This window comes from Trachinotus anak, unplaced genomic scaffold (genome assembly GCF_046630095.1).
Source record: "Trachinotus anak isolate AG129_WGS33_773 ecotype Australia unplaced genomic scaffold, CSIRO_AGI_Tana_v1 ptg000028l, whole genome shotgun sequence".
NCBI lineage: Eukaryota > Metazoa > Chordata > Actinopteri > Carangiformes > Carangidae > Trachinotus > Trachinotus anak.
In genome coordinates, this window is record NW_027273879.1 from 3044577 (window position 1) to 3066807 (window position 22231).

Sequence of the window (22231 nt, forward strand, 5' to 3'; positions counted from 1 at the left end):
TTGTAAAATATCACACAGCTGCATTTCAGTAGTTCGTAGCAATGAACGTAGTCAATGTTATAAACTCTAAAATAAAAGCATATATTTTAAGGCATTTGTTAAAAATGCTCATAAAAGAAACAAGTGAAAGTTAAAACTGCAAAAAGTCGCGCTTACCTTTCCATTTGTTGGAGGCTCTTGAATGTAAATATTGCTCATTTTGACACCACGGTCGTGTTTTTCGTTAAAGCAAGAAAATAGTGGTTTCTACACTGGAAATAGTAGACGGCAAATATAAAAAGTAGTAGACAACGCTTGTTAAATTAGCTTGGTTTACAAATGATAGATTTCATACTTTTCTGTCTCCAGCCATATTGCTTATACATGTGAGCTTATTGTTTATTTCCGAGGACATGGGGGATTCTCAATAAAAAACATTATTTATTTTTTATTTCTTCGCAACAATAAACATTTAAATGAGTCACTTTGTTTTTATTATAACGTGACTAAATCATTTATTCACATGAGTATCAATTTGCAGATGTGTCACTCACAGAAAAATCTAAGCAGTATCGCACACACCCCTAAAGTTGACTGTTGGTTTGATCCAAGTGTTCCATGGCAACCAGCCCTCAGAAACAGCTAAGTGATGTTGTTCCACCACAGCTAAGTTAGTCAGACTCTGACACAGACATTGGTTTAAAAACTGACATAATAAAAAAGGAATAACTTGAAAAAAATAATATGTCGGTTGTCAAAAATTATGGCATGATATTAAGGAGGAAACTTCAAACCAGTAAGAGAGAATTCAGAAATCGAGGCCCCGGGCGGAAGTACCGTAACCGGGAAAGGACAGTGCGGAAAATCGGCAGCCATGGCGGAGAGTGAAAACAATGTGGAATTAAAACGAAAAGCAGATGAAAATCAGGATGGAGATGGAAATGGAAATGAAGAAGCTGATGAATGGGTTGGTCCTATGCCAAGCGAAGCCACAAAGGCCAAGAAAAGAAAAGGTTGGTTTTTGGTAGTCGGTTTACCTCGCTGCACTTCATTCATGTGCGACTCCCGCTTAACGAAACTAATCAATGCTAACCAGAGTCCCGCTAACTTTTGGATGTTTTTGTTTTGTTTTTCTCAGTTTTGGAATATGAGCGTGTCTACCTGGACAACCTCCCGTCAGCTGCAATGTATGAAAGGAGCTACATGCACAGGGACGTTATAACACACTTGGTTTGCTCAAAGTAAGTGATTGTTCGGTAAACTTTACCATTAGCTTGGTGGTGGAAAAAGAAATCAGATCCCTTACTTACATAAAAGTAAGAATTTAACGCTTGCATGCATTCAAGTGATACTTAAAAGTGCAAAAGTATGGTCAGCAAAAGGTAATTAAAATATCAAAGGCAAAAGAATTCAACGCTGTAATTGTCAGGGTGTTGCCAATGTTAGGTATTTTATATATATTATTACTCGTTAGTTAAACAGTATAGTACTGCTGCAGCGCTGGCTTTCATACAATAGTGTTAATGTACTTGTAATTATAAAGATATTTCTTTGTAATCGGTGTTTTACTAATTACACCCTCAAAGTTTCAAAAATTAAACAGCAGGATTGTTTTAGGTAAATTTACCTTCACCTGGAAAGTAGACAAAAACAAGTGGCTTCAGCCAATTGGTTATTGACAATCAAGTCAGACAGTTTTTTACAACCTTCCCAATCTATACAGGAAGTCATCTCAACAGATAATAATTAAGTTGCAACCTTCATAATTTTAAAGTTGTTTGTTTTGTAGTGTATTGTTATTATTATGCACATCTATTGTGAAGACTCTGTTCACCTCAAACTCATGCACATCATAAAAGAAGAAAGTTAATAGTCAGTCAGTTAAAGTTAATGGGGTAATAGTTAAAATGTCCTCACACTAAGACACATATACAAGGAAAGGAAAATAGAATTACAAATGTAGGAAGCCCAAAATCACAAACTTGCCTCAAAGAGCTTTACAAGTTATTTCGAGTCAAGTCAACCTTATTTCTAGAGCACATTGAAACACAGCTTGAGCTGACGCCAAAGTGCTGTATGAAGAACTTATTTATTAATTAAAATAAACAAAAGCAAGTAAAACAAATGTGTAAAGTACATATACACAAGGACATGAGGTAGATATTAGTTATTTGTCTCTGATCAAAGCATATTTCCTTCCTTTTCAGGACAGACTTCATCCTCACAGCCAGTCAGGACGGCCATGTCAAGTTCTGGAAGAAGAAAGAGGATGAGGGAATAGAGTTTGTCAAACACTTTCGGAGTCATCTCGGTATGAGCTGAATTGATCACAACCTATTTTCAACCATCTACATGTCAGAGTGTTGTGCTGGTTACCCTGTGTTTTTGCACTGTATAACATGTATTGTGTGGTATGACGAGTACATTCTTCTTGCATTTTCTGCAGGTGTGATTGAAAGCATTGCAGTCAGTGCTGAAGGGGCTCTTTTCTGCTCTGTTGGTGATGATCAGGCCATGAAAGTATTTGACGTTGTCAACTTTGACATGATCAATATGCTGAAGTTGGGGTGAGTTTAAATGACAAAATAAGTATTCTTCAGGTGTGACGTGTAAACATGAAGCACGGCACAAAGATGCAGTGACATGTTTTTCTTTTCGTCTTCTCTGTGTAGCTTTCAACCAGGCCAATGTGAGTGGATCTATAATCCTGGAGACGCCATTTCCACAGTGGCCTGCTCGGAAAAATCCACAGGGAAGATCTTTGTCTATGACGGACGGGGGAACAACGAGCCCCTCCACGTATTCGAAAAAATGCATTCCTCGCCGCTGTCCCAGATCCGTCTGAATCCCAAATATAGAGTCATCGTTTCAGCTGATAAAGCGGGAATGCTGGAATACTGGACTGGCCTCCCAAGTGAATTCAAGTTCCCCAAACACGTGGATTGGGAATACAAAACAGACACAGACTTGTATGAATTTGCAAAACACAAAACCTATCCCACCAGCCTCGCGTTCTCTCCAGATGGGAAGAAAATGGCCACCATCGCCTCCGACAGGAAAGTCAGGATCTTCCGTTTCCTAACCGGAAAACTGATGAGAGTGTTCGATGAATCGTTAACCGTAAGTTCTCACGTGCGTTTCACCCTGGATCTTTACTGATGTGGTGCATTCACATGCTCATCGCACCTGCTTTGTGTGTTAGATGTTCACAGAGCTGCAGCAGATGAGGCAGCAGCTGCCCGACATGGAGTTCGGGAGGCGAATGGCTGTGGAGAGGGAGCTGGAGAAGGTGGACGGTATCCGACTGACAAATATCATCTTTGATGAGACCGGCCACTTTGTGCTCTATGGGACCATGCTGGGCATCAAGGTCATCAATGTGGAAACCAACAGGTGCGTTCACATGAAGGTGGAGAAAGTTAGTGTGCTTCAGGGTTTTCTGATGTATCTCGCGTCATGATCCAGCTTGTGTATGAGGTTCTAAACGATACCTACTCTCATTAAATATGTGGTATTTGCTTTGTGAAATAGCACAACTGTTGTTTTTCTCTGAAAGTGAATGTTTTATTTCATGAAAGTGTTTTTTAATTTTGTAAGTGGAGGTGGTCTCTCAGGTGAGGAACACCTCCTTCACTATAATACACTGACATCAGTGTAGTAGAAGATAAAGTCTGTGCTGTTGCTGTAAATTAAAGACTAAACAAGGTCCAAACGGGAAGCCAGGATCTCATCACATTGTCCAAAATCTTTCAGTCACTTTAATTGTACAGCCTAGATATTTCATACGTGCAAGTGCTTCACATTATTGTATGTTTGCTGAAAAAAACACATCTAAAACAAATAAAACTTTGGCTACATTAGAGTTGTGCTCAATACAAGTGAATGGAAGCATAAACTGCCAAAGGAAGCCATTCTTTGTGAAAGCTCAGTTGGCTAAAGATAGAATAATGTAATTAAATCAAAGTATCTAGTTAAGAAACTTTTCAAACTGTCGTTTTGATTTAATTGGTTGTTCTTCCCAAATTAAAAGTTGACCGCCTGATGTTTTTCATTTGCCTGAAAAGGAATAAATTAATAAAATAAATTTGGATGAAGAATAAAAGATCAGGTTGCCAGATCTTGGTTTTTTGGGATACTGTGATTTGTTTTCAGAGCAGCATGTTGCTCATTACCAGTAGAATTTCTCACACAGTTGATGATTAATTGGTTGACTAAACCTTCATGTGTCTGTTCCACTCTCCTGATGTGAAGTACCCAGTTGAGGTCAAACATAAAGTAAATTCTTCTTGCTCTTGTTCCCCAGATGTGTGCGGATCCTCGGGAAGCTGGAGAACATCCGTGTGGTCCAGCTGAGTTTGTTCCAGGGGGTTGCAAAGGCCATGCAGGTGGCCCCCACTGTGGAGATGAAGGCGTCTGACAATCCTGCCTTAGAGAACGTCGAGCCCGACCCCACCATATTCTGCACTGCATTCAAGAAGAACCGCTTTTACATGGTGAGATCACATGACATTCAGCATCAGGATGACACAGCTTCGGTTAGTAGCTCCGTTAACGCATCTGTTTTCCTCACTGAAGTTCTCAAAAAGAGAACCAGAGGACACCAAGAGCGCAGACTCGGACAGAGACATCTTCAACGAGAAGCCTTCCAAGGAAGAGGTGATGGCTGCGACACAGGCCGAGGGCCCCAAGAGGGTGTCCGACAGCGCCATCATCCACACCACCATGGGAGACATCCACATCAAGCTCTTCCCTGTAGAGTAGGTTTCCAGCATGTTGGCTTTGTTCAGATGTCCTCTTTACATTTTACAAGATATAAACAGAACTTTTCTCTTTTGTATTTAGATGCCCCAAAACTGTGGAGAACTTCTGCGTTCACAGCAGGAATGGCTACTACAACGGCCACATATTCCACAGAGTAATCAAGGTAACTTCTCTCACCTGTTAATTAGACGTCAGACCCTGCAGCCGTGTCTGTTGTGTCTAAGTCTTTGTGTCTATTGTGCACAGGGCTTCATGATCCAGACAGGAGACCCCACAGGCACAGGCATGGGAGGAGAGAGCATCTGGGGCGGAGAGTTTGAGGACGAGTTCCACGCCACGCTGAGACACGACCGTCCATACACGCTCAGTATGGCAAACGCAGGCGCCGGCACCAACGGCTCACAGTTTTTCATCACTGTTGTACCAACTGTAAGTTGCCTCATTAGTAATTCAGTCAGGCATGCACTTCAACTCCTGGAGACAGTATTCTGTAAAAGCTGCTGAGATGAAATGACCAGGTCAAGTTTTGACTAGTTGGCAATGGGAACCAGTTGGGAACCAGTACGCTCTAGTGTGTGAGCAAATAAGGAATTCAATTCCTTATTATCCTTTTTCGTAAACTGACATCTTGTCATTTCAGTCAGGGTTCAGGGTGTTGTTGAACTTTATAAACAGGCAACAGAACATTGTATTCTGGGAAAAAAAAATTTATTTAGGGAGTACATTTATTCAGGGTGCTACGAATGAGAGGTGGGGTAAGCAGTGGTCATTATTTATACCACTGATGCAGGCTGGAAGAGAACAGACAACACTTGGCTTCCTTCACACATTTTCCTCCAACTCATCGCTGCTCTCCAGCTGTGTCACTGCTTCACTCTGTCACACCAGCTGCCAAACACTGTGCGAGCACTGTGACTCTTTGTATAAAGGTCGTCAGCTATAACGACACCTACGGTATGACTGAATGTCAGAAAACATTCCTTCAAAAGAGAGGATGAAGGCAGCAACGTTACAGATCCCACGTTTGTTGCTGACTGTGAATGAAATTGCTTCATGTGCCGTTTTCTTTTCTGCAGCCTTGGCTTGACAACAAGCACACTGTGTTTGGAAGGTGTACAAAAGGCATGGAGGCGGTCCAGAGGATCTCCAATGTCAAAGTGAACCCCAAGACCGACAAACCGTACGAAGACATCAGCATCATCAACATCACCATAAAGTGATTCTATGTCTTTATCATGTCCTGTACAGTGATGTTTTTTTTTTTTTTACCACATTGAGTTATTAAAGGTCCCATGTTCTACAAAGAAAGATCTCTGCCTTTTTTGATTATAAAGCAGGTCTAGGTTCAATAGTAATACTGTGAAAGTATCAAAGCCTCAGTCCACAGAGAAATGCACACAGCCTGTATTCAAGAACTGAGCCTTAAAAACGAGCTATCAGGACTTCTGTAACTTTGTGATGTCACAACAAAGCAGTCACCACCCTCAGTTGTGCCCCAAGCCCCGCCCACCTGGACCCACCATCCAACCTTGAATGATTTGGTTTCTCTGAGTGTTAACTTGAAATCTGCTATATTTTTATTTGATCACTCAGAAAACAGTCAGCCAATCGGACGAGAGGCTCAGAGCCTCTCCTCCGATTGGCTCACAGGCCTGTTGTTTCCAGAGCTCCAGAGAGAAGACTGAGAGAGGAGATATTAAACTACATTGAGATGGTTTTTGGTTCTTTAAACCACAATTATCTTTTTGTGGATATCAACACTTCAAACAAAACACAGGAAAAGTGTAAAATATGGGAAAGAGGTAATCAAGAGTTTTCAGTCTGTTTATAATTGTTCGAAGCAACAGAATCCAACTAAAGAAAACAGCTGCCAGCCACACGAATAAGGTCAATTCGTTTATTTTACAGCATCACATTATGAATAATTTACAAAAGCCATTATCAAGTCCACCAGTAACAAAGGTTTTGACGCGCATTGTGCTTCTACGTTTCAAAAACAAATGAAAATGTTTTCACAAACTATGTGGAAAGGCTTTTCACACGTGCATTTTTTTTTTATTTGTATTTTTATACATGGGTACAAGTAGTAAACATTACATAGCAATGAATAAAGATTAAATGAAACTCAAATGATGGTTCCTCAATAAGACGAGTGTCAGTGTTAGGTTTAATGTTTCACTAAGTTTCACATTACGTTACTGAAGGCTGTAGATTAAAGGTGTACCATCTTGTAAGCACTCCAGACAGATGAACAGGACTAGTGTAAGATGTTTAAATAGGAATATTTTCACAAGACTTTTTTTTTTTTTTTCTTTTTGCAGTGAGTTTTACACTCAGAGTCTACTTAGAAACAGCAGATAGTTTATCAACTTCCAAATGAAAACTGGTAGTGAGGCAGCAGACAAGTGCGTTCGACAAATTCTGCGTGCAACACGCTCCACAAAACGGAGGCAGAATCGATGCATAAAAAGTGATTTTCCTCACGCAGCCCCCGCGTCAAAGAAACGACCTCCTTCCCCTGCTCATAAATAAGTTCAGTAAACAATTTGTTTTGTAACAGTAAACACTACATTCAAACCAAAGCTCTACTGGTGCGCCATTTCAAGACCAGCTGTGGCATTAAATAGGTTCATACACTTTAAAAAATAAACTTGAACACATAACTTAAAAGACTCCATGAAACATCAGCTGCTATTGCTTGCATTAGATGACAAGGCCAAGTGAGAGCTCAGCCATAATCTGAACATTTCACCATCACTGGAAGTCCTCTGGGTTTATTACAACTGTAGTGAACGTCCCACCTCACTCACCTGCAGACATACTGGACTTAACTAAAAGGGCGTTTCACTTATTTAGGATTCTGGGGCCTGTTGCACAAAACACCTTAAGTTTTCCACTTAAGTATGACGCTTAAGATTTAATTTCAGGGTGTTGCAGAGAATCTCTTAAAAGGTTTCCTTAATTAAGGAAAAAGTTAAGTTAATTTACAGCAGTGAAAGAGATTTAACAGCAGTAAAAATCTGTTTCCATGGAGACCATTTGTTAGTTTGTGACACCTGTTATCACCTCCGGGAAGCAACATTAAAGGAGTGCGGCTCTATCTCATCCTCCTGTTGTTTTGACGGGAACTTCGCTAAGGTCTTCAGTTCATCGATTTAAGTGATTCCTTAAGAATAAAACCAAGATAAGGAGAAAACCTGACATACTTAAGTGGACAATTTAAGGAAACCTTAACTCAGACTTAACAGAAAATCTTAACTCAAGGTGTTTTGTGCAGCTGGCCCCAGGATTACGTGAAGTCTACTGAATCAACAAAAGGTTTGCAAATGATGCTATAGTTACAATACAGACTACTCTGCATTTAGTTGAGATTACTGTCACACGTGGTGATGGTCATGGCGAGATAGAAAAAACAGATACAGTTCACTCTGTTAGGGCACAAGGAGCATTTCTAACACCTGACTGGACCTAAGTCGACTAGTTATAGATAGATACCAGATAAACAGCGTTGTCTCTTGAAAGGGTTAAAATGAAGTGTTAGGCTGTGTAAGCTGCCATAGAAACGAAGCAGGATGGGAGTTTGTTGTCTTAACGCGTGTACGCAATAGGACAGACTATAAGATCGTTATTGTTTTCCATGTTCCCATTAAATGAGCCTAGAGAGAGTATTTACATCTGTGTTTTCTCTGCCCACAGCGGTGCACAAAGAGGGAAAGATGATGAGGGAAGGCTTAAAGCCGCAGTGTTGTCTTAAATTTTAATCGTAAGAGAACTGGTGAGGAGAGCTCAGAGGCTGGGGTTTAGGGGAGAGAGTCAGTAAGGACAGGGAGGTGATATTTAGGCCACGTCGAGGACACCAGCAGCCACCAGCTGTCTGGAGAGCCAATCCAGCCCCTCGTGGAGGCCCATCCCGCTGCGGGCGTCGCAGCCCTGAATGTGCCAGCTCCTCCCGCAGCACAGCTTGTGGAGGCTCAGCAGCTCCGTCATCTCCTCCACAGAGACGGCGCCAGGAACATCCTGCAAAGCAAATAACATTCAAACTGATGATCAACTCTGTCTCTGAGCTCAGAAAAGGACATGCTTTAAAGAAATTCACCAAGAGACGGTGTCTCTGTCTATAGTCATGGGATGTCATTCCAGTACCTGTTTGTTTGCAAAGATCAGCAGCAAGGCGTCTCTCAGCTCCTTCTCCGTCAGTAGTTTGGCCAGCTCACTATGAGCCTCCATGAGTCTGTCTCTGTGGCAGCTGTCAATCACGAACACCACCGCTGCAAAAAAACACACACACACACACACACACACACACACACACACACACACACACACACACACACACACACACACACAGAGACGAGAGTTCATCTCAAAATTGTCAAGAATTCAAGAGAAAAGGTAAAAATCATTTGTTGATTCAGAAAAATGTCAGTCAGTCAGCTGGTCCATCTGTTTGGATCAGACTGAAACATCTCAACTGTTGGATGGACTGCCATGAAATTTTGCAAAAATACTCCTGCCCCCAGAGGACAAATCCCACTGACTTTGTTGATCCCCTGATTTCTTCTCTAGAGTTATCAGCAGGTCAAAGTTTTCACTCATCTTGTAAAATATCCCACAAAGTTACTTGACTCCTCTTTCTTAATTTTAACACTGATCAACACAAAAAATATTTTAATGTAAATAAAAAAATTCTAAAGAGTGATCTAAATTAATTACCTAATAAAATACAACATCAAATTGAGTGAATTTGCTGTTGTATTTAGCACAAGCATTCACTTGGACTCAGGGATGAACTGATTAGATTTTGGTGGTCAAAGGTCAAAGGTCACTGTGACCTCACAAAACACATTTTTGCTCATTTGCTCAAGTTCATACACTAATTGTGACACAATTGAACTCAAATATCTACAAGGATAAAATGAAGTGATGACATTTTACATCCAAATGGTCAAAGGTCAACTTCACTGTGACATCATAAGGTCCTGCAAAAACGCTTCTGACCATTATTCAACGCTAAACTCAGGAAGAGGAGGTTGTGACCATATTTCCTGCAACTTCACTGGTTGGTGGAGGCGTGCAACTGCGAGGTGGCCATTCAAGTTATGTTGTTGTATGACTCACATGCTGCGATAATTAAAAGACCACGTTTCTATGTGACCAGTGATGCTGCTCCACTTCTTTGCTGATTAATTGAGCTCAGCCAATTTAGTGCAGACACACTCAGACTAGACGAGATGCTCCAGCACGATCAAGATTACATTGAGTGTTTTCCTGTCTCAAGGGCAATTTCTACTCATTGAAACAAACAATATGTTTGATTTAACATATATTCTGTTCACAACCAAAATGTGTCTACAGTCTACAGGGATATTTTCTTCCGCGCTGCAGAGTGTGTTGAAGCTGTACAGTATGTACAGTATGTTTTAAGCACAGCCAGTACCTTGTGTGTTCAGATAGTAGTGTTTCCAGAGGGGTCTGAGCTTGTGTTTTCCACCCACATCCCAGATGGTGAATTTCAAGTTCTTATATTCAACTGTCTCCACATTGAAGCCTTGAAAAAACATGAAAAAACAGATTTTATAGACAATACTGAAGAGATTTTTATTATTGTGACTGAAAGAAAATCAAATGTTTATAGATAAGTGACCTGATATTCATCAAACTGCAGATGCACTCACCGATAGTTGGGATGGGTTGCATGAACTCATCTTGTTTCAGCTTGAAGAGGATGGTGGTTTTTCCAGCACCATCGAGCCCCAGGGTCACAACGCGGATCTCCATCTTTGGACCGATGTGGACCCGGTTGTCCTGAAAGCACAACACATTTTCACTGGGTTGCTACAGATATTGGAACGAACTCAAGCCCTGATCAATGCAAATGTCCAGGAACAATTTTGACTCGGGGGGAAGTGTGTACTTTAGTGAAGGTGACAGGGATGCCAGCATCCAGCTGAATGTGATCTGCCAGCTCAGTGAACTGATGCTGCTGCTTCTGTAGGGTCTCCAGCAAACAGCTGATCTCCTGCTTTGCCAGCACAACTCTGCAGTCATCCTACAACAGAGGAGAAAGAGCAGCCATCAGGCCCGACACTGTACTGCAGTCTGGATGAAACGCACCAGTTTAGCCATTGAGCTCAGTGCTTCTCGTGCTTCCTACCTGCTGCAGTGTTTTCTCGCAGTGCAGGCAGGCGGTGGACACCTGAGACAGCAGGATGGTCATGTCCTCCTGCTGCTGCCTCAGCCAGATCAGCCTCTCCCTGACGTGAGCATCCACCACGCTCAGCGCCATCTCCTCCTGCCGACACAGAGTCTCGTGGAGGTCAGCGAAGTAAGCCCGGACACAGGAGCGCGCGCTCTCTGCTGTGCCGGGGACCTGACAGGAGAAGATGACGTTTATGCTCAAAAGAAAAACACAATCATTCATGTTTTAGGGAGAGGTCCTGTGTCCTATCTTACATGTTCAGTGTGCGCCATGCCAACTCCGTCCTCTACTATTTGCTCTCCGCCTTCTATTTGCTGCACGATGCCGACCAGCTTCCTCGAGTACTCGGACACCTCGTCTGTGAAGGTGCGGATGCAGTGGGCCATGTCCAGAATGGATGCTCGGATCTGATTTGCTTCAGTCTCTAGAACAGCGTGCTGAAAAGACGTGGAGAATACATGAGGATGTCTCTTTGGATGAGGATATCTAATATTAAATTGGGCACTATAGCATGTTTTTAACTACCTTATGTCCCTGGTGCTTGCCGTACTCCTTACACACACAGCACATGAGAGGCCCAGACTGACAGGCTTCCTCCAGGCAGACAAACTCGATGGCGTGGACCTGATGCTGCGGGCACAGGGTCTTCTCATGAGGCTTGTCGGCCAGCGGCACCCGGCGGTGTTTGGCCAGAGTGCGAGTGGAGTGGGTGAGCTGAGAGCACTCGGCACACAGGTGGGTGGCACACACGGTGCAGTACATGGAGGCTGTGTGGCTCTCGTCCTCGTCACACCGTATTATGCACTAGTTGAAAAGAATTGTGAATGAAAGGTGAAGCAGGTGTGAGAGTCACAAGGCCGTCAGAGCCTATTCAGAGTAGAAGTGCAGTTTCCTTACTTCTCCCATGCCTTTCAGAGCGTCCTCCGCCATTCCCGACTGGTTGGTGGCTCCATTCTGGAGTCGCTCCAAGAGTTCAAGCAGAGCAAAGTTCTTCTTCAGACCCCAAACTCCAGAGTCCCCTGAACAGATGAAAAAAAAACAAACTTGCTCTTTTGTCCACTGAGGACAATATAATGCAGTCCAATGCAATAACACCACATGCAACAGCCTCAAAAATGGACAAGAACTGAATAAATACCTTTTCCAATATTGTCTCATAAAACCACTGACTATTAGCTTCGCTTTTGTTTGGTTTACCTGCACATTTCCAGCACAGTTCTTTTGATTCAGAGCAGAATTCATGCAGAGTTTCGTGCTTCAGTTGTGCATGAAAAGCTGGCTGTAACTGGCTTTAACTGTCTAATGTTACTTTCATTAAGCCACAATCATCTGGGCGCCTTTTTTAAAAAAAAAAATCAACTTTGGTTTGGTGTCCATGTTTTCAGAAGTAGCTGCAGTTTCTGCTCTGAAGCCGAAAGAAGAGAAACCCACAGATGCCTGGATGTTGTTCTGAGGCTCTCTGTCAGTTCTGGGGGTTTTTTTCGTGCCTTGCTGCTTTGGCAGCTGACAGATTCTGTAGGATGTTGAGTCATGGAAACATGCAGTAAGATCTCCCAAACTTTCTCCAGGTAGACAGATGTGTCAGACTGTAGTTCTCTAGAGTCTGACACATGATCCTTTTCATGATGCATCATTGTAAAACTAATGGATTGTCTGATTTGCACAGAGAAAGCACTTTTCACCACAGGTCAAGATCATGACTCAATTCAAAATGAAAGATGCCTAAAAATGTAGACATTTCAAGAGAAATCCTCTTTCTCACCCAGCTCGGTGACCTGTCTGTCGAAGGGGCAGCGGACCGCTCTGCCGTGGAGGGGCAACCGGGTAAGACAATCATGGCACACTGTGTGACCACAGAGCAAAAGTCGAGGGACCTTGTCCCCTTGGAGAGAAAAGACGTCCTCACACACACCACACTCCAGCACCTGTAAATACACAGCTAGGTCAATCTCAGAAAACCTTATGTGTGTGTGTGTGTGTGTTAGTCACTGCTGCAGAGACAATCCTGAAATCAGAGAGAAGACATTTTTAATAGCTGGCATTGATTTCACAAATCTGACCAGGACCCGGAGAGATTAATAAAGAGTCAGTTAAACCGATTAGAGGAGTCATGAGTGTTAAGCTGGTTTACTTTGGGGGAATTCACTCATATCTTGGTGTTTAAAACAGATCTAACATCTTTTTTTTTTTTAGTCTTTCAGGTCGCTAACCCTCCTAAGTTTCTGCACCTATCTTTTATTTATTTATTTTTTTAAATAGCATGTCATTATTTCAAGAGCAGCATGCTGTAACTTGCATGCACACTGAGCAGCGACTTCTAAAACTGATCACGTTACTAAGCGAGATTGCAGTGCACCACAGTTAGCGACGGTGATCTGCCAGCACTGCTAGCGTGCTGCAGGCTCAAATACCAGCATTGCTATTTTCACAAATGTGGTTACTTGCAAAATGCGTGAGCAGCAGGCTAATCTGATTATGATGCATTTTTTTTTTTTTAAATACAAGGCTCTGATCTGGTTGTGGATGAGAGTTTGGCATCAGCGGCTACCAACGCCAACGCAGCAGCGTTCACCCAAAATCAGAAGCCACGAAGGCAGCCTGCTGCCGACCCTTCGTGCCAACAAACACACACACACACCACAACCCCTGCGAACATCATCTAGCTGTGGATCTGAAGGACAACATTACAACCTTAACCGTGTTTCCACTAGCTCCCCTCCCGTGTCGGATGCAGGGCTCCATCGTCGCTACGGCGCCCTGCTTGTTTATTCCTGCTGCAGCAGCGGCCATTCTTCGTCGACAGAGGACCGAGCAGGTATGAGAGAGCAATCCCCCAACCACTTCCGGTTTTGCTCATTACGCACTGTTTGCACACACAGCCGTTCTGTAACCTACTTTCCCCCTTAGAAATACAGTGGACTTCATTGTGGTGTCCCAAGTTCCAGTATGTTGCTCTGATACCGTTAGTGTGAGAGAAATTTAGAGAAAAAGATCGCTATTTCGGTTACGTAGTTCTGTAAAGCGCATGCGCAGCAAAGTCATGTCAGGTGTGCAACCCAGGAAGTTTCGCTGTGGCATTAGTGAAGGGGGATAATTTAAATAAACAAATAAACAAAAATCAGCGCTATGAAACTCTAACTTATCTGCCAAATTCAGAGAGACAAATAACATAAAAAGACAAATGAATACATCTGTTTAAAGGTTTTCAAACATCGAAGGAATCTCATACCTTTAATGCATTTTACATTAATAGGCCCTCAATCTTACAGACTGTACGACAATATCAAATTCATTAAAAAAAATGTAGCTATGGTATTGTAGCTATAAAACCGGTGCAGTGCGTCAGTTTATTGAGTCAATCAATTTATCTCTAGACACAAAAAATATGTAATTATACAAGTCAAACTGTTTTGTAAACTGTAAACACAGAAACTCTTGAGGGTTATGCACTGGGAGTATTTCCCAAAAAAAAAAAAATAAAAAAATAAATAAATAAATAAAATCATAATTCTCCCATTTTCTCTTCATGCATGTGTAAATTCACCGTTATTACCAACTACAATTCCCATAATACGGCACCGTTTGTCTCATGGTGATGACGTCTTCTTGGCGCGCCTCGCCTGGCTCAAACCAATAGGCTGATGCTCATCATTGCTAGTTTAACGGTAGGTGTTTTATCGTATTTTGTTTGAATTAAACAATCTTTTGGTTGCTTCATCACTTCCGGGTCTGTTGGTAATGTTTGATGTTTGATAATATTTGCGGAGGAAGTCGAAACAATTTACCTGTGTTTTCATTCTCGGCGGGCAGCTCAATGGTTTAACATTACAACTTTATTTATGCGCAGTTTTTTAAAAATCATTATTTCAGTGTACCTTATTTATTTTCATTTAACCTAACCATGCACCTGCTCTCAGGTATCCATCAGTCATGGCTCAACAACCACAGCAAACGGTTCCCTCCGCCCCAGACTCCCCTGCGCTGGTGGTCACCTCCAACGTCCAGAAATATGCTATTAAGAAGAAAAAAATCCTCAGTGCTGAAGAAACTGAGCTGTTTGAACTGACCCAGGCTGCAGGCATCACTGTTGACCAAGAGGTCTTCAAGTAAGCGCACTGATAACAACTAGAAACCAGGCTGTCGTGTATATGGAGGAATAAACAGGAAGAAACGCTGTGTTCTGCTTCTCACTCTCCTCCTCTTGTCCTCTTAGGATCATAGTGGACCTGCTGAAGATGAATGTGGCTCCTCAAGCAGTCTTCCAGACTCTGAAGGCAATGTGTGCCGGTCAGAGAGTGGCTGAAAGCTGCGGTGGAGAGTCTGCAGCTGCCTCCCACAGCACCAGCATCCCCACAGCACCAACAGAGGCCAGAGGTTAGTGTCTGAAGATGGCAGGGCGGCAGGATCAATGACAATTACAGATAACACTTACACAGGTCTTTGCCCACATTGTGGCTGATTAGACCTCTGCTCAGGTTTAAGATGGATTAAGTTATGCCCTGATCCAGGACCAGTCCTGCATAAACATCTCTCAGAATGTGGCAATTATATTTACAGATCTGCTCATAAAAATAAAAGAAATTGCAGAAAATATTCTTAGCTATAGCTAAATGTGAAAAACAATGTCATCCAGTAGTAGATTTATTGTGATGTAGTATATTCAATACAAACCAAGCAAAAAAACAGATTGCATAGGTCTCTGTCAACATGAGTGATGGTCTGAGGTGATCATTATTATTGTGGAACTAATTACTAACAACAGCTCACTCCTACTGATGTGTCCCAGGGACACGTCATGCACAATACCAGCATCCATGCAAAGGTAAAATTAAATGGAATCCAGTCATTATTAATGTTATTAATTACACTAGTGCATTTCCTGCTCCGACAGTGTCAAATGCAGCATTAACACTTAAACACTTGAACCAGCTAATTTTATAGGAGCTATACACAGTTTGTTTATATCTGCTTCCATATGATAACAAAGAAAACACAGCTAATTTAAACTGTGTACAAGGTGTGACTGCAGGGCTCTTTAAATAAAGTGTGAACAGCGCTACCAAGTCAGAATAATGGGAAGTTTCCCTATTACTTCACTGACATTGTGAGTGAGTGCAGCAAAAGGCTGCCCTCTGTGTGCTGTACAGTGCACTTTAAAGTTATGGCATTTCAGTGAACAGGTCAACCTGAAGACATTTCAACCAAGTGAATGTTTGCATTTAAATATTAAAATAATAAAGGATCAGTAGCAGTAGCCTACTGGGTTAGCCTGCTGCATGCCCACTCTGTAAACAATGGGATAGCGTTTTTATTTATTTATTTATTTATTTATTTATTTATTGCTCTGTCAGAGGGTCTGGTAAACAGAAACACCACGGATATGCTGCTATCACGATGACAGTGAGCTGCGGCTCTTTTTTAAAAAACACGCAATCACCGACTGAAGCGACTCTCGCGGAGGCTCAGCGGCTTCAGGTCACTTCTTCTCCCCTGCCTCTGTCTGTTTTTTTTTTTTTTTTTTGCGCGTTTAAAAAAACCTACTTATACCCGCTGACTGTGGTTTTAAAAAAAAAGGATTTTAGAAGGGTGAAAAATCACAGTAATCACAGTCTCTGCTGCTAAATGTCCTTTATATAGGGAGTAGTAAATGAGGGAGCCTACTGGTGAAAAATGTCTTTAGACCTTACCAATAACAGATATCTTGACTTAATGATGACACAAACATTAACAAGAGATGTTGGAAATATGACATTGTGACATTAGTCAGAAGGACTTGCCTGCAGAGCTTCTAAAGCTCCATTTACAGCTGTAAATAAAGCCTCTCCATCCCTGCTGGTTGTCTCTAAGTGTAAAAAGCTCAAGGTCTGCAAAGCACAAGCTCCCAGCTTATTATAACATAGTGTAGAAAATGCCTTTCAGAATCTTTTAATGTTTTTTTAACCTCTACCTTTCAGTTTGCTTTGTTATTCCTCCTCTTTAGTACTGTACATACTGTAGTGGAGCTGCTTGTCCTGCACTCTGCATCGCCTAATCCCTCTCACTAACTAAATTCCCTCTTCAGTTCACCCCATAGTGAGCTTTTGCATTTAAATGGAGGTGAACTGGAGACCAAGGGCAAACAGTAGAATGTCTGCAAAGCTGATCTTCACTCTGTGCACTTTATGGCGTTTTCTGATTTCCTTTCTATCCCCCATGAATTCTGTTTTTTCTGTCCCTCTTGTTTTCCGAAGAAGAGGACTCTTTGGTTACTGGAAAGAGCCCTAAGCCTCCTCCTGCTGCCCCCTCAGCATCTGGCCCCAGAGCCACAAGGGTCAACACTAAGATTGTGGTCTACGGCCCCCAAGACTCTAGCTCTCCTCACTCTCAAGGTCCCCTCTGTTGCACCGTGTCCCACACCTCCATCTGTCTGCTTGCTTTTAAAAAAAATAAATATCAGTGTTATGCTTGTTTGATTGTAATACGGGGCAAGATTATGCCAAAACTACAGGCTCTGCTTTCCCCATTTCATGACTGTGCAGAGTGGAAACTATGTGTTTCTGCATGTGTGTGTCTGTCTGTGTGTACATGCATGAGAGTGTGTGTGGACTAGAATAATAGAACTTGTCCTTGGGTGTTGTATGTTAGTGGAGAGTTAGATTTTTTGATATTTTTTTTATTATTATTTTTTACATTATTATTTTTAAAGTGGCTAGAAATTAAAAAAAAAAAAAAATTTCTACTGCATCAATATTATGATTTCCCCTCCCCTCACCAAATAAGCTGTGCAAACACATTTCATTACGATGGAGGAGAATATAATTCAAAAGCCCGATTTTCAGTGAAAGCAGAACTTTGACCACATATTAGATTTAATAATCTCCTGGGGATAAAGGATCACGACATGCCGAACACACTGTATTAGGACAGTTACACATTTTTTTGGTCCTCAGGCTCTGAGCTTCAGCGAATTCAATTGAAAAAAGATAATGGAAACTACATTAAAGTGCCAAATCTCATTTTTAACTTGAGTAGATTTATGTTAATATAGAAAGAACTATGTGGGAGATGTAGCCTGTTTAACACATGGTGCTTAAATTGCAAGGGTTCGAAAGACATTGGACACTTGGCTACTAAATATATCTTTGGCAGCTGTGTTTGGCTCAGAGTACACTGAGAGTTGCCTTTAGATTGAGGTGGAGTCATTTATAAGTAAAGAGGTGAATATGTAAATGAAGCAGATAATAATGAGGCTAAAAAAAAGCTGAAATCTATCAGATATTAAAGGTCTTTAGTTAAACAAAATCAACAGTCAATCAACACTTTTCTAAAAAAGCAGGTGCACACAGGAAAATTAGAAATTTGTGGGAGCTTTATTTTAAAAAGGAAGGTATCAGCTGTAATCACATGACTGCAGACAAATCAAGACATTTCATACAAAAGTAAAAACTCTTTGCCCCTTTGCTGAAGTGAACATCATTTTTTTAAATCAATGATCAATATTTGTCTGAAATCTTTACCCAAATATGAGACTGTAAAATTCCCAAAGAGTCTCACTCCTACTCATTAGACTGGTTGTTGCAGTGTAGTATTTGCTGTAGTAAAGTAGTTAATAGTTAACAGTTAATAGTAGTGGTTATTATCAGTAGTTGTAGACGTGTATAGTCCCACTTTAAGTCTCTTGAGAATCATCACAGTTCATAGTTGCTAAAAACACTTTCTGGTCACTTTATCGTTCTTGCTATGGTCAACCATGCAGTGTTGATGTGCAGCGCTGTTGCAACTGCAGATAAGAGAAGGTAAGGAACCTGGAACCATTTCCTCTCGTGTTATGTTATATGTGAAATCCATTTTGTTTCATTCATCTTTTCCTTGTCATTGCCCTTTTACATTTTTCAACGTGTCATGTTGCCTGGAACATGTCAAGCTACAGTCAGAATAACTCCCAGCATCTGCCTCATCCTTCAACCGGGTATGTCCTCTTACTTTTTGTCGGCAGTGCGCAGTAAAGCCGGAGCCAGCCACAGTGAGAAGAGCAGAGAGACCTCCAGCCAGCGGGTGCAGAGGCAGCCCAGCGCCACCAGAGGGCAGAAGACCAAGAGCTCCGGCAGCAGCAGTTCATCCTCCCAGATAAACTCCACATAAACCTCAGGACCAGTGTGAGACCATTTGTAAATACGTACTTTTTTTTGCATTTAATTTATCTTTATGTTTTACTGTTAGCTTGTTTAAAGGGTTGGTTCACCTAAAGTGTCCCCTCATTCTTGTTCTGGGTACTGTAAATGAGTAAAGCCTTTGTCTTGTTGCCGTGTAACATTTAACAGACTTACAAAAAAGAAAAAAAAACTCGTGTTTTTTTTACTGAAAAATTAAAATGTATGTATTAACCGTGCAACTTTTTATATCATGATTAATCTTTAATAAACCTAATAACAATATTCTTTACAAATTTGTCTGTTTTTTTTAGCATAATTTCGGCTAAGGATGCAATGATCCTACTTTTTCACTCCTGAAAAATTCTGGTAACTCAAATCCAATTGTAGTCCTCTTTTAAAAGAGCGACTTGTAAGTTTTGCTACTGCTATATAGCCAACGTTAGCATTAATAACTATTACTTTAACAAGTCTTGCCAAGAGCTTCAGCCATTGTTGTGTTTACAATACAAGAAGTTAAATACGCCTCTGAGTAGCACGGCTTCTTCACGGCAGACTGGACACTACAGCGACTCTGTATCGGAAAGTGATGAGCTAGCTGGCTATTCAGTGGAATAAAAGAAATGATAGAAATGGAAGCAAAACAAGAGGGTTGCTTTCCACTACTGGAGACAGCTCTTGGTGAGTGAAGGAATGCAGTTTGCACATACACTGGGCTCCAAAACTGTGCTACTGCGCTACTTGGATATTTGACCTTCGCTGTGCAGGATGATGTAGACTTTGACCAGAATGGGAAACAAGGGAAGTAACAATAAGAAAAAGACATTTGTGAATGGAGGGGGGACTTAAATATCCGCTGTCCATGCTGCAAACACTGGGATCATCCTAATCTGAGGTACAGGGGTTGCTGTGGCACTAAAAACTGCATTTGTAGTCCACTGTGACTGGCCAACTGATTTAATGCGGATTGGTCAAGTCATGGCCGACACCTGATCTGTTTATGAAGGCCATTATAGGAGCTGATATCTGTATGGCTTATCAATGCATTTGTATCGTCATATATTCTTCTAATTCTTCTAATAATCAAAAGATACATCTTCTATTATTCTATGACTTGTTCTCTTTGCTGGTTGGCAGCAGTTACCTGCACTGATCTCAGTACAGCAGTGGTGTGTCTGTCTTCTTTGTCTGCCACTGAATGAGTACAGCTGTTATATCTTGCTCTTCTGTTAATACTCCCAGAGCCACGAGGAATGCAGGTTACTTTGATGGAGATGGAACATAGATTTGTAAGTGTCACTTTCAAGAAAGCCCACTGCTATTGATCTCACTCAAACTGTCATGGTCTTATTGATTTTTTCCCTTTTCTGTCCCATGATAGTGAGAAAGAGTGCAGTTTTGAGTAGAAGTATTAGATTAACACTCATCCAGCACTTTATTAAGAAACCTCACTAATACTGTGTAATTCATCCCTTTGCTCTCAAAACAGCTTCGTTTTTTTGTGTCATGGATTCAACAAGATGTCGAAAACTTTCCTTTTAGATTCTGCTCCATGTTGACATGACTGCATCAACATCATTTCTGCAGATTTGTCAGCTACACATTTATCTCCTGTTCCGCCACATCCCAGAGTTTCTACTGGACTCAGATCTGGTGACTGTGGAGGCCACTGAAGTTCACTGAACTCACTGTCATGTTCAAGAAACCAGTTAGAGATGACTTTCGCTTTGTGACATGCAGCATTATCCTGCAGGAAGGAGCCAGTAGAAGATGGTAAACTGTGGCCATAAATGCACATGGTCAGCAACAATACTCAGATAGACTGTGGCATTTAGACTGTGATTGATTGGTATAAAGTGACAGACCATTACACCAACACCAGCCTGGATTGTTGACACAAGGCAGGTTGTCTCCATGGATTCATGCTGTTGATGCTAAATTCAGACCCTACCATCTGCTGCCTCAGCAGAAATCCACATCCATCAAACCAAACTATGTTTTCCAGTCTTTAACCGTCCAATGCTGGTGAGTCTGTGTCCGCTGCAGCCTCAGATTTCTGTTCCTGGCCGGCAGGAAGTGGAACCTGACATCTTCTGCTGTTGTAGTCCACCAGGATGTGGGTGTCCACCTTGAGGTGAATGTTGAGGCATCCACCTCAGGGTTCAACATGCTGCTCAGTCTGTAAAGAGTAGTTATCTGAGTTACTGTAGCCTCTTTGTCAGCTCCAACCGGTCTGGTCAAAAAACCAGAAAACCAGAAAACTCTAGAGACTGTTGTATGGGAAAATCTCAAGAGATCATCAGTTACTGTGATCACATTTCTTTCTCATTTTGATGTTTGATGTGAAAGTGAACTGCAGCTCTTGATCTGTATCTGCAGGATTTTAGCAGATGTACAGGTGTTTGTATAATAAAGTGTTTGGCGAGTGTATTTTTAAAAGTATGTGCCTCTGTTGTTCTGAATTGTTTTACTTCTATCACATGGGGGCAGTAGAAGCACACTGCAATTAAGGTTGTCCCCTAATGTGCCCAGGTCTTTTTTCAACCTTCTCAGAAATTTGATTGGTATCCTTAAAGGCATGCATATATATATATATATATATATATATATATTATTTATTTATTTTTTTAAGTGTGTGTATTTGAGACAAAGCGTGCATTCATCCACAGACTGATTGTAGACCTCAGAGGTGATGCAGAGAGAAAGAGAGGGGAGATGCTGTGTGTTAGTGTGTGTGTGTGTGTGTTTGTGTGTTTGTCTATGAGGCAGGCTGCAGGGCTTTATGTAGCTGCAGGTCTTTTATGTGGCCGTTTGTCCTGTTTATATGTTCCTGCCTCTCCTCTCCTCTCCTCTGCGCTCTGCATTGATGGCAGCGTGCCTGTAATTGATGGCACCATATTGCTGTGGTGTAGCAGGTTTAATGGGGCTTGACAGAGCAAGGGAAAGCAGCATGCAACCAGGGAGGGAACTTAACCCTTTCGCACACACCCATACCCTCCATCCGTGTCCCTTCCCATTCCCCACCACCAACCCTCGCACTGTTCCCCTGGTCTTTGCACCCTCCCCCTGCACACTGGTGCCGGCAGCCTCAAATGAGAATACAAATAGGCCCTGTGTGATTAGCTTGTTTTACGATTCCTACTGTTATCAGTGGTCATGGTAA

General features: G+C 41.8%; 4 protein-coding genes across 5 annotated transcripts in view; 2 read left to right on the forward strand and 2 right to left on the reverse strand.

Annotated features, from left to right (window-relative positions):
* Positions 1 to 367, reverse strand: part of cwc27 (CWC27 spliceosome associated cyclophilin) — a 31403-nt gene extending 31036 nt beyond the window's left edge. The window contains exon 1 of the mRNA XM_071466270.1: positions 157 to 367. Coding sequence (XP_071322371.1) covers positions 157 to 198 — 42 coding nt within the window. The 5' untranslated portion in view covers positions 199 to 367. The remainder of the gene's footprint in view (positions 1 to 156) is intronic.
* A 380-nt stretch (positions 368 to 747) lies between these two features.
* On the forward strand, positions 748 to 6623 carry ppwd1 (peptidylprolyl isomerase domain and WD repeat containing 1). The gene is made up of 11 exons (XM_071466118.1): positions 748 to 992; positions 1118 to 1220; positions 2187 to 2290; positions 2426 to 2546; positions 2652 to 3099; positions 3182 to 3372; positions 4283 to 4472; positions 4555 to 4736; positions 4822 to 4903; positions 4987 to 5169; positions 5817 to 6623. The coding sequence occupies exons 1-11, from the start codon at positions 854 to 856 to the stop codon at positions 5958 to 5960; spliced, it is 1887 nt and encodes a 628-aa protein (XP_071322219.1). The 5' UTR covers positions 748 to 853; the 3' UTR covers positions 5961 to 6623.
* On the reverse strand, positions 6624 to 13787 carry trim23 (tripartite motif containing 23). The gene is made up of 11 exons (XM_071466119.1): positions 13631 to 13787; positions 12702 to 12864; positions 11837 to 11958; positions 11465 to 11743; positions 11194 to 11376; positions 10895 to 11110; positions 10655 to 10789; positions 10416 to 10545; positions 10178 to 10288; positions 8884 to 9008; positions 6624 to 8757 (listed from the first exon to the last, which is right to left on the reverse strand). The coding sequence occupies exons 1-11, from the start codon at positions 13727 to 13729 to the stop codon at positions 8578 to 8580; spliced, it is 1743 nt and encodes a 580-aa protein (XP_071322220.1). The 5' UTR covers positions 13730 to 13787; the 3' UTR covers positions 6624 to 8577.
* A 702-nt stretch (positions 13788 to 14489) lies between these two features.
* mzt2b (mitotic spindle organizing protein 2B) lies at positions 14490 to 19200 on the forward strand. Of its 2 annotated transcripts, XM_071466693.1 has the most exons (5): positions 14490 to 14604; positions 14857 to 15045; positions 15153 to 15313; positions 17170 to 17307; positions 18915 to 19200. In XM_071466693.1, exons 2-5 carry the CDS (start codon positions 14870 to 14872, stop codon positions 19058 to 19060), a joined length of 621 nt encoding a protein of 206 aa, XP_071322794.1. In that variant the 5' UTR covers positions 14490 to 14604; positions 14857 to 14869; the 3' UTR covers positions 19061 to 19200. The 2 variants fall into 2 exon arrangements, with proteins under 2 accessions (XP_071322794.1, XP_071322795.1); XM_071466694.1 differs by lacking the exon at positions 17170 to 17307.
* The last annotated feature ends 3031 nt before the right edge of the window (positions 19201 to 22231 follow it).

Bases quoted from the DNA above. Each gene is read 5' to 3' on its own strand.
- ppwd1 (XM_071466118.1), top strand. From the start codon at position 854: ATGGCGGAGAGTGAAAACAATGTGGAATTAAAACGAAAAGCAGATGAA. The intron at 2,547-2,651 runs GTGAGTTTAAAT...TTCTCTGTGTAG, and splicing joins ATCAATATGCTGAAGTTGGG to CTTTCAACCAGGCCAATGTG. The intron at 3,373-4,282 runs GTGCGTTCACAT...CTTGTTCCCCAG, and splicing joins ATCAATGTGGAAACCAACAG to ATGTGTGCGGATCCTCGGGA.
- trim23 (XM_071466119.1), bottom strand. From the start codon at position 13,729: ATGGCCGCTGCTGCAGCAGGAATAAACAAGCAGGGCGCCGTAGCGACG. The intron at 11,744-11,836 runs GTAAGGAAACTG...CTTTTCAACTAG, and splicing joins CTCTGAAAGGCATGGGAGAA to TGCATAATACGGTGTGACGA. The intron at 10,546-10,654 runs GTACACACTTCC...TTGTGCTTTCAG, and splicing joins TCCCTGTCACCTTCACTAAA to GACAACCGGGTCCACATCGG.
- mzt2b (XM_071466693.1), top strand. From the start codon at position 14,870: ATGGCTCAACAACCACAGCAAACGGTTCCCTCCGCCCCAGACTCCCCT. The intron at 15,046-15,152 runs GTAAGCGCACTG...TTGTCCTCTTAG, and splicing joins GTTGACCAAGAGGTCTTCAA to GATCATAGTGGACCTGCTGA. The intron at 17,308-18,914 runs GTCCCCTCTGTT...TTTTGTCGGCAG, and splicing joins TAGCTCTCCTCACTCTCAAG to TGCGCAGTAAAGCCGGAGCC.